We start from the raw sequence: 14,448 nt of genomic DNA on the forward strand, positions 1-14,448 counted from the left end.
GTGTCTCCCTCGTGTGAGGAGTCTGGGCGAGGAGAGCTGCTGATTGCAGATCTGCTAACAAAGCAGCAAACTGGTGAAGCAGCAAACACCCTTCGTAGATGAGTTGTCCTTTCCTGTGAGCTGTAACCTCAGACTAGTTTGCTCTTGATCTGGGTTGTACCAGGGGAAAGGGAAGTTTTTACTGGAGTCAGAATAAAACTGGAGCCACATTGTTCCCTTCTTGCAAACTGAAGTGATGTGGGAAAAGGGATGAGGCTCAAGCTGGCAAAACTTGCGAGCCCACGCTTGCTTTTCAACATCTACCTCACTTCATCCTCATTCAGGAAGGCACAGAAGCATGTGTTCAACAATAAACATGTGCAAATGTGCTGAATTTTGGCTATAAATAGAGGAGCACTCTCCTCTCCCACTTATCCCAGGGTTTCACCCACTGCAGACATACTGCAGTGCCGTGGTGTTCAGTACCCTCAAGGCACCAGCCTAATCCCTTGTCTGGACTCCGGAGTTTCTTACTAGTTGCTCTTGGTTTCTTACAAATGTCATAGTAATTTCATCTGGGCCATGCTGGGAATTTGCTCTCCACACTTTACAGGATCTGGCTGCTGGATATCCGAGAACGAAAGGGACTTTACTAAAGACACTAAACTTGTGGGCTTTTTCCTAACAGGATGATGGAGAGATTACAGGGGGTTATGGAAAGGCTGATCTTGCTGGGTTTGGCTGCTGTTCCCACAGCTTCAGCCAAAAAAATAGTCAGTGTGAGTGGAGTTTGCACCACAAGTGCCGACGGGAACCTGCTGTTCGGCTGCCAGCGGGGACCCCCATCCTGCTGGAGCCCGGGGCCCTGGGGGCTGAGCCGTGCCTACAGAAAGCGTTTCAGGCTCTGTCAACACCCTCGCTTCTCGTAAAATGAAACATCTCTATCTCAGAAAGGGGTTTGTTTTGGAAGCCTTGCTCCAAACTTCCCGTCTCCTAATCCCCAGATGCTCAAAGGCTTACAGAGCCGAGCTGTGCTCGCTGGCTTCACTGCCTTTCGGGGGTAAAGCATCTTTAATCATGGTATTAAACAACATGGCCTTATCTCTATGGGGCTTGGATATTTATGCTGCAGGTGATATCCAAGCTTTTGACAAATGCTCTCCTGCAGGATAGTTGTAAACAGAGTGGTGACCTTCTTTTCCATGCCTCTGCCAGGAAAGGGTAGTTGTGGTGTGTTATCCAAGCCTGTAGAGCTGTAGCATCACATTGTAGCTTGAGAAGAGGGGGCAAGGTGGAAATTAGTGGCTGATCTCTCCATGAAAGCTGCTGCTGCACTTCTTGGAGCAGCTTGCTGAGTAAAGGAGTTTGTCCGTGGGGCTGCAGCATAAGGATGTCTGCTCTGGGCTTTGTCTACACAGTCCTGTTATGCTCTGAAGTGTTATAAAGAATTTCATTTGTATGGAACCCTCTTTAATAACATCTAGCCTGCAACTTCAAAAAACAAGCTGTCTTTTGGGAAGAGGTGATGGCCCTTCACTTAATTTTGTGAAATACAAGAAAGTGCACTGCAAGTAAAGAATACAGGTTGAGCTGGTGCCTCTTCCCCTGCCAGGAAAAGTGGACATGTGAAATTTACCTGGGCTCAGCTGCCTGAGCTGGTGGAACAGCAGTTTCCCACTGCAGTGGTACCACAGCCTGATCCCTGAGTCAGCTCAGCTCCTGGCTCCATCGTGTTTGGATGTTGCTAATGTGCACAGTGCTGTTTCTTCCTATTTAGCCCTCCAAGGATAAAATCAGTGTTAAATGGGCCTATTGATAGTTATTTTGTTGCAACCTCACAGAAACATTTTTATATCCTGGAATATGGAGGGCTTCCTGTACAGAAGACTGAACTGTCATCATTATTATACAGAAATACTAATAATCAATTTGTTATTTATTATTAACAAATACAGTCTTACATTTAAGTGGTAATGACACAAATGGGTTGGAAATAAAGATCAGTAATGTATGGTCCCAGTACATTTCAGGTTTTAGCTACTCTTCCCTTTCAGGGGTGGCAGCAGTGGTGATGATACTGCACAAAAAAAAAGCCATGTCAAGGTGTTATCCCATCTTAGTGCTGACCCAAAGTGTTGGCTGAGGCTGGCGCTGTGGGGCTGGTGAGGTAAGGAAAAGCCTTGGCTCTTTCCCAGGTAACCTGTCTCTGTTGCCTTGTTGCAGGTCACACCACATCCACCTCCAGATGCTCCAAAATTCCGAATACCAAATCCCCCTGGTCACGGCAGAAGGAGAAAAAGCCCTCTGAGGTACGTGGGCTTTTAGGCTTTTCCTGAAGGAGAGTTTTCCCATGGGACTGCACTTGCCCAGATGTGGCAACCAGCGTGCCCATGGCTGGCTGTGGGCAGTGGGTGCCAGGACAAGGTATCCCTGAGAAGCCAGAGCCCATGGTGCAGAGCCACAACTCCCAACAGCCGTGTCAACCCCAGCCCCCCTGGGGAGGGAGCTGATGGGGACACACAATGAGCATCTCTGGTGAAGGGTGGGGGTCCTTGTGCCCACTCCATCCCTATTGAGGCAAGTAAAGAGAAGTTAAGTTTGGTGGGACTGGGAGGTCCTGCAGTATTGGGTGTCTGCATACCAAGATTTGGGTTTGGGTGCCCTCCTGGGTGCCCTTTCATTAATGGCACAGGTCACAGCACTGATGGCAGGGGAGGGTGATGTAAAGACTCCTCCCCATGAGCAAGTGGGAGGCGTGGAGAGCTGTGAAATGAGAGACAGCACAGCTGAGTTGCAGATTGTGCTGTGTTGTTTCCCCCTGTCACGGGGCTCATGTTAAGCTGAGGCCATCAGTGTCTGACCTTGCTGCAGGGTTTCCCCTCGCTGGTCTGGGCAGTGCTGCCCATCCTGGGGACACTGCCCAGCTTCACCTGCTGGCTCTGTAGTGCAGGGTCTGGGCCCTGGGTGGGAGGGGCTGTTTGTCCCCAGGACTGTGTTGGAAGGGGTGGTGCTATGTCCTGTTTTCCTTTTGTGCCTCGGATACATTTCCACTAGCCATGGAAACTATACCAGGCATGAGCTGCTGTTGTAGCAACCGCAGTGTTTGGCAGTGGTCATCTTCATTTCAGCAGCAGCCTGAGCAAAGCCAGAGGGACATTGTTCTCACATTCCCTTCCCTCTGGACTGGGGTCTGGAGTCAAACAGTGCTAAGTTTAGAGGCAGATGAAGCTGGCATGGCTCATGTGAACTCCCCATTTCACCTCTCCTGACGCTGTGGCCTGGTGAGCACAAACCTCTGTAACATCCTCCTTTTGCATCTGAGTAGAGATTTTGAGGTTTTCCTGTGGTCACTGCCTGAATTACAGCTGCACTTGGTTCTTACTGCTCTGTTGGGTTTACATTGAAATATCTGTGTTGGCAAAGGATACAGACTGAAAGAGTCAAAGTTATTTGTGCCTTGGGTAAAGAGAGGGACTGGAAAGCTGTTACTACCAGCTGAGTTAGTTGGAAATACTCCAGAGAGCAAGAACCAGGGGTGCAGATGTCACTGACTGCTAACAAGTCTGTTGAAAAATTGAATATTAGCACTGGTAATGTTGGGTTTTGGTTATAGATGTGTCTCTCAATGTGGGTGTGGGAGAGAATTCTGTGAGCTGAATCCTCCTTTGGAAAGTGAAGCATTTCGGGCATCTCCTCCTCCTGTGGCACTGTTACCCCTCTCTGAAATAACTGCCCATCCCTGTGCCTGGTGTGTCCATAAAGGCCTTGGGTGAGCCCTTCAGGTGCTGTCAGGAGTCCCTGCCACAGAGATGCCTCATGTTAGAGGATGTGGCTCATGTCACAACAGTGTCATAGGTGCCACCCTGCTGCTGCCCAGCAGCAAAATCCTTCTCCAGGAGTTGGGACATCTTTCTGCCTCACTGGTGCAGACACATTTTTGTCTTTAATATGAGTCAGTTTAATCAGCCATCTAGGATTTTACCTGGCTGCTACTGAATATAAGTCCAAGATTTCAAGTGCAAATGCTTCTGGACTTGATGAAGTGTGGCAAGAGCTGGATCCAAGTTGCTGCTCTACAACAGCTGGAGTGAAAACTAGATATTAGTCCATGGCACTTGGGGAGACATCAGATGCCTGCAGAGGGCTCCTCCCTCTGCTTACTGCTCCGTTATCCCCTGAGGAGGGTTCTCAGTGAAATGTTGCTGTGGAACAGATAAAGTGGAGCAAAAGCTGAACAGTGCCCAGCTTAGCAACATTTGGGACAGAAAGTGAACCTCTGTGGCTTATGTGAGCTGAGACTCTAGGGGAATTTGGGGAGGCGATGTGTGATTACTCAAGCTGGAGTTTGGCCAGGATGCTCAAGCTGACAAACCATCTTTTACAAAAGCATGGTGGGCACACAAGCAGATGGAGCAGTCCAGATCTCAGCTGTGCTCCCCTCACTGTGCCTTGCCCCTGCACTTGCTGGTGTCTGGCTCTGCTGGAAATCAGCACCCGCTGAAACTCAGGGGTCAGGAGATTGTTGGAGGTGGATATATCACCTCAAGACCTGCAGCAGTGCAGGGAGATGGTTTGGAGATCACTCCAGTATGAATTTCCTCTCCAACAGCATCTTCTAAACTTCTCCATAAGTGACCCAACTTCTGTTCTTCCTGTGAGCACCCGTGAACGTGTCTGGTCCAAACACTGTGGAGTTTGGCACATCCTCCCAGGAACACTGGGGGATTTCAGGCATAGACTGTGACAGGCATCATATCCTCTTGGAGCAATACTGAGAAATGTAAAACACGAACTACACCACTATCAAACTACTTCACATGAAATAGTGAATCACCTTTTCTTTTGTCCATCCTGCTGAGGATGGATGTTGATCTCATCATCACTGACAGATAGAAACCACAGGAGAATAATAGGGAGAGCAGGATGAATGCATTATCAGATACTGAACCCCCAGCCATTTTGGGTCTGGACACATCAAAGGATAACTCAATCTCCAGGTTTACACATTGTAGCTTTTTCAAGAGCTGCAGTGGGTGCAGGCCTGTCTTGAGGGAAGGCCATGCTGGATGATGGGCTGGGGAAATGGCATTTGTGTGTGTGGACCCACCAGCCTGTCCTGCCCTTCTCCAAGTCATGTCCCCATTTCTGTGGGAGCTGCTGTCCCAGAGAAACACACATTCCTCCTGACAACTGGGCAGGAGATAAAAAAATCGAAAGCATTAGTGTTACATAGTTATTAGTCAGGTCAGGGGGTGATGTTTATTATGAAAGACTCTGTGAGAAGGGATTAACTATACACATTAAAAACCATCCGATACAAGGCATCTGGAAAAACAAGCTTCTTAACATGGAAAAGTACTGAGCTGTTTGTAAACATCCGCAAAGGGGCCATTGCCAGGGAGGGTGATTATATTTATCTGTGCCTGTCACGGGGCTCTGCCCGGGCTCTTTCCTGACTGTCCCAGGCACCAGGCCTCTGTCTTGGCTCTCTCCCTCGCAGAGGTGACAGTTGTCCTTCCCTGCCCCTTGCCTGGGCAGCGGAGCCTTCAAGGCTAAAACCTGATGCTGATGGTGCCCCGGGCATGGCTCTGCTGCACTGCTTTGCCTGAAGGCAGAGGATGAACGTGGGCAGCTGCCAACAGCTTCTTGCATCTGCAGTGATAGCAGTACCAATCTGGTGATTTTAATTAATCTCATTAGTGCTCGTTTGTCTCTTAACTTGTCTGCAAATGGAGCATGGTGGCTGGTATCCATCTCCCCGAGTCCCTGCAAGGAGCTGCTGGTCATGCTCCCCACCCTGGGAGCTGGAAGGAGGGGATGCTCGCTCAGGTTATCCCTGCCATGGATCTGAGTGCAGCAGGGAGTAACGCATGCCTGAAGTTCGGATTTCTGCTTCTGTTAGTGGCACATTAGTGCAATCCTGCCCCCGGCTGTAGAGCTGCTGGGGATGTGAGCACAAGCCTCGCTGGTCTGACTGCAGTCTTCAAGCTTCTTTCCTGTTCCTGACAGGGAACAGTTGTCAGTGTCTAAGGAGAGAATCTAAGAACAAGGCAAGTATGTAATGATAGTCTCTGGTTCTATCTGCCAGCTCCCAGCCATCAGCGGCCCAGGGACTCCCTCGGATGCTGCCTCTGAGTCACTGCCGTAGCTGCTATGTTAGTCATTACCTCCAGATCTATTTGAGATCCACAATGCTCACCTGGAATATCTTTTGGAGGGACAAAAGCCTGCTTTTTTTGTGCAGAACACCTGCCTGCCAGCCCTCCAGCTGTCCTTCCTCAGCTGAAGAGCCCTGTGCAGTCTGGGCTGTTCTGTGCAGGTGCTGCTCATCCCACCGGACATCCTCGCTGCCCTTCTCCCTCACTCTGGACCTTCGGGAGGCGAGGGGACTGCAGCTGCAGGCTGGGCTCAGGATGAAGGGGAAACCACAAATTTATACAATTTACATTATTTTCTGCTTGCCTTGTTTAGATATTACTTCCGTGTTTTGAAAGGCGCCTTTTTGTATCTCTTTACAAGGATTTAACTCTTTTCCCTTCTAAAAAGTAATTCTTACTGCATTGGATCATGTTTTTTTCCTCCTGCATTAGATATATAATGACCCAGTGCAGTGTGAATTTAGTTCCTGTACTCTCCTGTGCTTGGAGAAGAGCTTTAATGGATGTGGCCAAGCAAGACTGGACATGCTTTTATGGGGCTGGATGGGGAGAAAATCCCTTTCTGTTGAAAGGTTTGACTGCAGTTTGGCTTTGTCAGTTTTCCCTTGCCAGCATGGGGATAACAGATTAAAACCATTGTCTTCTGAATGCTGAGAAGGACTGGACAAAAATGTCTCTTGTTCCTCTTTTGAGTTCTGTTGTTCATTGAATCTTTAACACCCAGCATTTCAAGAGGAAACAAGACTAGATGAAGAGATAGGAGACTGGCTCCCCAAATGGACATGGGAGTTCAGGATTCCTTCCCCCACAGGCACATAATATCTGGTTGCAAACACACTCCTGGCATTGCCACATTTCAAAACCTTGCTACTGAGTATCAACTCTCTTCTCATTTTGGAAAGGGTTGGAAAAATGTGATGGAGCAGCAGGGATGTAGGACTGGGAGGTCCAAAGGGGAGTGGGGTGGGGCAGCCAGGGCTGCACGGACAGAGGTGCCATCTCAAGCTGATATCAAGACAGTTTGTACAACCAAAACCTATTCTCAGGGCTCCCATTGTTCCCGTTGTTTTCTCTTTCTCTAAAGATCCTTGTGACTCATGAGCTATAACAAACAATTTTATGCTTGAGAGAGTGAAGGGCTAAGAGAGCTGGCTGGCAATGAGGAGGGAGTCCTGTGCATGAGGCAGCTGGAGACTTCCCTGGTCCCAGTGTGGATGGAGGAAGGTGGTTATGGCTGGGAGTATGCAGGAGTCAGCTGCCAGGACTGCAGTCAGGGAGGGAAAAAAGAGTGTTGAGCCAAAGCCTGAAGAAAACCTGTTATGTCAATGGCAGGAAGCAGTCCTACACCCTGCCTGCAGTGATCTGCTGCTGCCCCTGCTTGGGAGTAGCTCTCAGAGCACCCACCACCCCTGCTTGCTATGGAGGGGTCATCACTGTGAGATACCACATGGCTGCTGTGGGTGTGAGGGCATCAGGGAGGATTACAGTTCTGCTGGGTGATGGAGGGAGTGAATTCAAAGGTGAGATCTCGGATGCAGGCTGTGACCATCCCTTCTCACCTCTCCTGCCCACCCTCACCCTAGTGAGTGCTGTGTTTTCTGCACGCACTTCATTTTGGGCTTCTCTTCTCTTACATTGTGTACCGCTGCTTTGCAGCGTGGAGTGCTTTGGAAAGAGTTCTTTTTGCTAAAACTTTTTAGAAACAGAGTTGTTATTATGTATTAAAAAAACAGCATCCCATCCTGGGATTTGAAGGAGGAGGGACTGAGTTTATTCCTCTGCCCCAAGAGCAAGGTCTGAAAGCTCCAAAGTCAGCTGGGTGCAGATGCAGGGGAAAATGTGTAACAGAATTCCTGCCAGCTCAGGAAGCCTGGTGTGCAGGGACCCAGCCTGCTGGAGCCCATCTGTGTTGGGCTGAGCCGCCTGGTCCCTCTGGAGCTGTTTTCTCCTGGGCTGGCTTGCAGCAGGCGCCTGGAGCCGAGTCCCCGTGCCGGGGGATGCCGAGGCCGTGCCGCCTCGCCGGGCGCGCTCGGCTGCGCCGGATCCGGCACAGCAGTCCCCGGGCTGGCTGCTGCTTTAAAAGCTAATTAAACCCAGTGCTAGACGAGTGTTTCTTTTCATTTCGATTTAAAGCCCAAAACAGATCCGGCTCTTTGGCTCTCGCCCAGAGCTGGTTTCGTACAAGAGGAAAGTCGTTACCACGGGATCTGAGTTTGGTGCTTTCGGGTGGGATATTTGGGGCAAAGGGGATATTTGGCAGGCTCAGACCTACAGCACAGTCACTGGAAAAGCCACGTCCTTGACAGAGCACATGGAGTGGGAACTGAATGGCAGGGAGATTGCTGGCCACTTCATTAAGAGGGGTTTGTGAGTGAATCACAGAGCCTAGAAATTGATGTGAGAATTGCATGGAAAGGTGGTGGAGATACTCCCAGAGGGGCTGGATGGTGATGGGGCAGAGGCAGAGAAGGAGGAGAATGCTGGAAAGCAGCACAGCCTGGGAGTCCTTAGCTAAGGGAGGGATGGGGAGCAGCATTTCTGATGCCTCATGGCACGTCCATCGTCCTGCCTGTTGTGGTGAGGCACTCTGCCTCGGCAGCTTCCAGGGGTATGTTTTTCTCTGAGGTTGTCCAGCTGTTGGACAAATTGATGCTGGTCCATGGAGAGCTCCCAGAGATGCCTCACAGGTGTCACAGGGTACAGGGAGAGGCTGCAGGGCTGTGTCCAGTGGGAGAAGCAGCAGTTCCTCAACAAAGTGGAGCAGCTGATATACAAGGTGCCAGGGGCTCAAGGAGGAGCCAAACCCAGCCCCTGCCTTGCAGGTTTCTGCCATACCTGCAGGATCGTCCTTCCAATGCCAGGCTGGATCCAAGTGACACATTGGGATGTGAACATCAGAGGATGTTACATTTAATTAGCTCAGGGTTTGTTGTTGGGTTTTTGTTTTGTTTTGTTTTTTTAAAGGTGAAAGCAATACAGCTTTTGCCTCAAAATAGCAAATTGCAGAAATTGCAAAAGTACCGATGTATTGTTGGGGAGCACCATGGCTATGGTGTCCCAGTGTGTTTTCATGTTGCTGGACTGCCAGGACTGGCTCTACTGGTGAGTCAGTCCAACACCACAAACTGGTGGGCTGCAAGGATGGGGAAGTACTAGGGGTGGGTAGTCCAGGCTTGCCTGGCCTGTGGAATACAAGGGAGATTAAGGTTTTCCCCACATTTCTTTCTTTGCCTGGAGTGTGAGGCTGCACAACCACACCGACCTGCTGTGGACTCCATGTCCATTTCTTTTGGAAATATGAAGGAAAAAATATCTTGGGATTTTGAAATTTCATGTTCTTTTTCCCTGTCTTTAAAGCTGACAATAACAAAGGGAGAGGCTGGCCCTGGGCACTGGTGTGATGCATCTCTGAGCATCACTAAACCTCCATGAGGTTCCTGAGCAAGCAGAGGTAATAAAGGAACGTCTTGGTTTGGCCTTTCCCATTGCTGGCAGATCGATAGACAATAACTCAGATCCCATTCAGGGCTGAAAGGGAAGGACAGAGCCTGGCCAGGGCTGTGGTGGTGGTGGGGGGAGCGGGTGCAGGGCAGCAGACAATCTGTCAGCTCCCACGGCCGGGGAGAAACAGTAAACACTCCTATTGAGGGAAAATTGCTTGTTTTCTGGTACCCAACTTTCTCTTCATCGCCAGGTCCTTGGTTCATCAGTGCCCAATTTATCCTTTATTTGGTTTTCATAAATAATTCAGAAGAGTTTGAGTAGAATAATTGAGTCTTTTCCCAACCCTAATCCCAGACAATTCAAAACAAAAAGACATTTAGATTACAATTTGAGCGTATTAGCTGTTGGGAGATTTCCAGACAACTGATCTGCTTTCCTTTACAATTTCTGTGCTGTTCTATCATTTCTAAAGTGTTCTGCTTTGATAGTTAATAATTTGAGCATATCCAGTTCTTCATGAAAAGACAGAGGCGTCGCTGTGATAAAGTGCGGGCGCGCGTGCTGCCGTCGGATGGGTGAGCTTATCTGTTTTCCAAGAAGGACTAAATAAATGAAGTAGTGAGATTGCAAATCCAGCCTGCGATGTGCCTTATCTTCAGGGAAATAGATACAATCGTGCTTATTTGGCTTAAAATTAAAACTAAGCTTCTATTCTGATGCGAGCTGAAAGGCCAGAAGGGATGAATTTGGGGAAGACTTAACGCAGGAAACCATGGGCTTGGGATCTGCACCGTGCAGAGGGGAGAAATTATTCCGAGGGCTGGTCCCGTTGTGCTCCTCCGCCTCCCTCTTCATCAGTAGGAGGAGGGTGACAGGCCAGGATTTTGACACCGTTCCATGGATGCCCAGCCCTGGTGTTACCCAAAGAGACAGGGCTTGTCACCTCACTGCTGTCATCTGGTGCTGACCTAGCAAAAGAAAATGGTGGTTTTTGCATGGGGTAAGGGTCTGGGAAGTCCACAGCTGCTGTGGGTGCCTGGGGAGGCCTCAGGGCAGGGTAATGATATGGCTGGACCCTCCCAATGGTTGATTGTTCTGGAAAGGTCAGTCCCACTCCCAGTCTCACTCCCACTGTTCTGCACTGCTCTGGAGCTGGCTGCCGGGTCTGTGCGCTGAGGTGGGAGCAGGAACATGCTGCCATCCTGCCCTGCCAGCACTGCCCTGAGCAGCTTCCTGGCAGAATTGGGTGTATTTGCCTGCATGAAAGAAGAATGCATGCTCCTGCACCCCACAGCATCAAAGGAGGTGTCCCCAGGAGGCAACTGAGTTGGCATTGAGGGAGGAGGGTACTCACATGTCAGCAGGATCCAGTCCAGGTCGTTCAGAAAAGCTTTTGGGTGCCCTGCACCTTTGGAAACCATTCCTGCTTGCCTATGCCCACAAATCCCTAGGGCATCTGTCTTCAAAACAGTATTTTCTATAACAGTATCATGCTGTTGCCAGGGGAAGGTTAGATTGAATATTAGGAAAAAGTTTTTCTCCGAAAAGGTGGTTAAGCAGTGCCACAGGCTGCCCAGGGCAGTGGTGCAATCACCATCCCTGGAGGGAATTAAAAAGACATGTGGCTGTGGCTCTTGGGGACAATGCTTTAGTGCTGAGCTTGGCAGTGCTGGGTTGACAGGTGGACTTGGTGATCTTGTAGGGCTTTTCCAATTGCAATGATTCTGTGCTTCAATGATTGTATGGTGCTGGTGGCCAGAGCAAGGAGGTGGCACTGACCTCCCTGGTGGCCTCAGCTCCCTGTGGTTCAGGCACAGGGGAGCATCTCATCCACCCAAGCTCTGAGGTGTGAGGGATTACTCAGGTTTGTGTTGTCCTCATTGGAGCTGGGCACTGAAACTGGGCTAAGGAGATGTTGTTGAGCCAGACTGTGACCTGTCAGCCAGGGCTGTCAAGAACATGGTGTATTCCTACCCTTTATTTTAGAAAACACTCTACAGTGGGATTCCTGCACTTGTCTGGATCACTGACCCACACTGCTGGAGGGACTATGATATCTCACATATCCCTTCTCATGTTTAATTAATGTCTCTTTTAATTTTTTTTTTAATTTCCCACACTGGCGGTTTGTTAAAAGGTTACTGTGGTGTTTATAACGCACAGAGGCTTAGAGGAGCCTGATCTTTCCCAAGCTGAGCTGACTGTAATATATAGGCTGTTAATTATGTTTGTTGAAGGGTGTGCCTAGACTGTGTCTGACCAACTCAAATCAGGTTTATATGGACATAGTTAAAAATGTCTCCAAACAGCAGCATCAGGAGGAGAGTACCAGTGAAATTCAGAGGTCCCAACATAGCAAAGGTTGTTTATATATTGTATTTAACTCTAATTGGGTTAGCAGCTGAGGCTCTGAGGATTAAACAAACTGACCTAAATACTGGTCTCAGTGGTCTTACTTAATGTCTAGTTTCCTGCATTTCAGTCGATTTGGGTTCCCAAATACTCTCCAAAGTGTGTTATCTTTGTGTCAAAAAAATCTAAAACTATACTGTATTATATCTTGTGATTCTGACAAAGCAATTCTCATTTGGAGAACAGACTGTGAAGAGATTAAACAATATCCAGAGAAAACACCTGATCCATCCCAGCCTTGTGGAAGGAATGCAGAAGTAGCAGGGATGGAGCGAGATGGTGTCCAGGCAGGATTGCTGGCACTGGCAGTTATTATTCCAGCTAATAGCAGATGGTAGAGAGGAGAAGTCATCCATTTTCATTTACAATTTATTTTTATGCTGCAAGAGGCAGGATTGCTCGAGTCATTGCTTTCAGGCAGCCCTCTGGAAGGAAAACCTTACTTACCGTGAGGGATATTTTTAGAATGAGTTTTTCATCCTTGTATATTGGGAGAAGATGCTGCAGGGCCACAAGTGAGATGGAGAATGAGCCCATTCACTGACTGAAGGACTGGAGGATTTTCCTGCAGGAGGGGACCAGTGCTGATCTCAAAAGGGGTTTATTGAGTCAGGAAAAATCTGTGTTTGTGGATATGTAAGCAGCACCTAGATCACATTTTAGCTGGATAATTTCTGTCTTAAGCTTTTGTCTGTCCCTGTTCAGGACAATGAGGTGATGTGATGGAAACATGAAGGTGCTTGGGGGGCAGGGAGGTGATCTGAAGGGGACACAAAGGTGCTCAGGATGGTGAAGTGACATGAGGAGGATATGAAGGTGCTTGGGACAAAGTGTCTCTGTGTTTCCCACATCTTCATTCAAGACAAGAACAACATTTTCTTGTGTCCTGTGAAGGCCAAATGTGGAGAAGCCCAGTAGCTGTACATCCCTTGGCATTTGGAGTAGATTTGTGTGGTTGTGCTGAAACCATCAATCCTCTAAGATAAAGCAGCCTGTTTCTTCAGTTAAAAACTAATTTTTGATCTGCATCTTGTCCAAGCTCACTCCCTGTGGCTGGATTTCCTGACTGCCCGGTATGGGGGACCTTGAAGGGGTTGCAGCTGCAGGGCTTGGGCTCTTGGCACTGCCTGGCTGGAGGGGAGTCCCTGCTTGTTGCCATGTTCTCCTGCCCAAAACTTGCCTTGCAGGGACTTAATTTGACACCCTGAAGCCACTCAGTTGGTGATGCAGACACCCCCTGAGCTGTGCCTTGGGGGCAGTTTCCCAAGGCACCCCCCCTGGGCACGTGTGCCCCCAGCCTCTGCTGGCCTCTGCACTCAGGATGGGTTTTTTCCTGGTGCAGGTTTTCCGGACTGATCTGATAACAGCCATGAAGATCCCTGACTCCTTCCAGCTGAGTCCTGACGAGTACTACGTTCTGGCTGATCCTTGGAGACAGGAGTGGGAGAAGGGTGTCCAGGTGCCAGCAAGTGCCGAGGCCATCCCTGAACCTGTGGTCAGGTAAGTGAGCAGGGTCTCGTCCCTCTGGTTCTGTCCACGGGGCCCCCTGTGCCTGGTCCTCTCTGTGGGGTTCCCTCTGCCTTGGTGGGGTGCACAGCATCTTGGAGAGCACATAGAGGTGATGGGTTTTGGGATCCTGGGCTTGCACAGGGATGCAAGGGGACCTCCCACTGCATCCTGAAAAGTCCCTCTCATGCGCGTGGCTTTTTTTGGGCAGTGGCCAGCTGGGACAGCTCCTTGTTTGCTCTTGGTCAAGAAATGTTAAAAAAGATTTGATAAAATTGAAGGAACGATAAAAAAATAACAACAGAAAACCGTGCAGAGTGCCAGCCTCTGCCTGGCTGCTCGATGCTTTTCTGTCTAGGAGCACGTGGTTGTACCGCTGGTATTTCACAGTAGGGAAGCAGGAGTTGGCCCTTAAATTAAAAACTTCCCCCTTTACCATGTTTGTGCAGATTGGAGACGTGCTGGGCATGCTGAGATTCAGGGCTTGGGAAAAGGAGCCCGGCAAACACAGAAGCATCTCCCAAGACCTTGTAGAGACGACGTCTGTCAGCAGAGATTGGGGGCTCATTAGCTATTTTAAAATAGGGAACTGAGTTTTAAAATAGACACTTAAACAGCTGCTCAGGCGAGAAGGAAACATGGGGGAGCTGCTACTCCCTTGACGTGTGCGGGGGATTATCCCAGGGCAGTGGCCAAAGCTGTGGGGGAAAGGTTGGTGCTGCCAGTGGGGGGAATGGAAAAGGCTGGGAAGGCACCCCAGAACTTGTAGGGTCTGTTGTAGATGTCGGGTCAGATCTGGAAACTTGCAGGATCAGACCCAAAACTCCCCACAGGGTTTAGAGGAGCTTTGCATCTCTTGTGTGTTCCCTTTGTGATGTGTGACACCATGTGTGCATCCTGCAGCATCATGCCAGGGTGATGCTGGGGCTGCTCATGGGAGTGGGGTGGC

The 14,448-nt window shown here is 49.4% G+C and overlaps 1 protein-coding gene across 4 annotated transcripts in view; it reads left to right on the plus strand.

Annotated features, from left to right (window-relative positions):
• Positions 1-14,448, plus strand: part of JADE2 (jade family PHD finger 2) — a 72,374-nt gene that overhangs the window by 7,066 nt on the left and 50,860 nt on the right. For all 4 annotated transcript variants that reach the window (XM_053956474.1, XM_053956475.1, XM_053956472.1 and 1 more), the window contains 2 exons: positions 2,203-2,288; positions 13,336-13,493. In XM_053956474.1, coding sequence (XP_053812449.1) covers positions 2,203-2,288; positions 13,336-13,493 — 244 coding nt within the window. The remainder of the gene's footprint in view (positions 1-2,202; positions 2,289-13,335; positions 13,494-14,448) is intronic.

This window comes from Vidua chalybeata, chromosome 15 (genome assembly GCF_026979565.1).
Source record: "Vidua chalybeata isolate OUT-0048 chromosome 15, bVidCha1 merged haplotype, whole genome shotgun sequence".
NCBI lineage: Eukaryota > Metazoa > Chordata > Aves > Passeriformes > Viduidae > Vidua > Vidua chalybeata.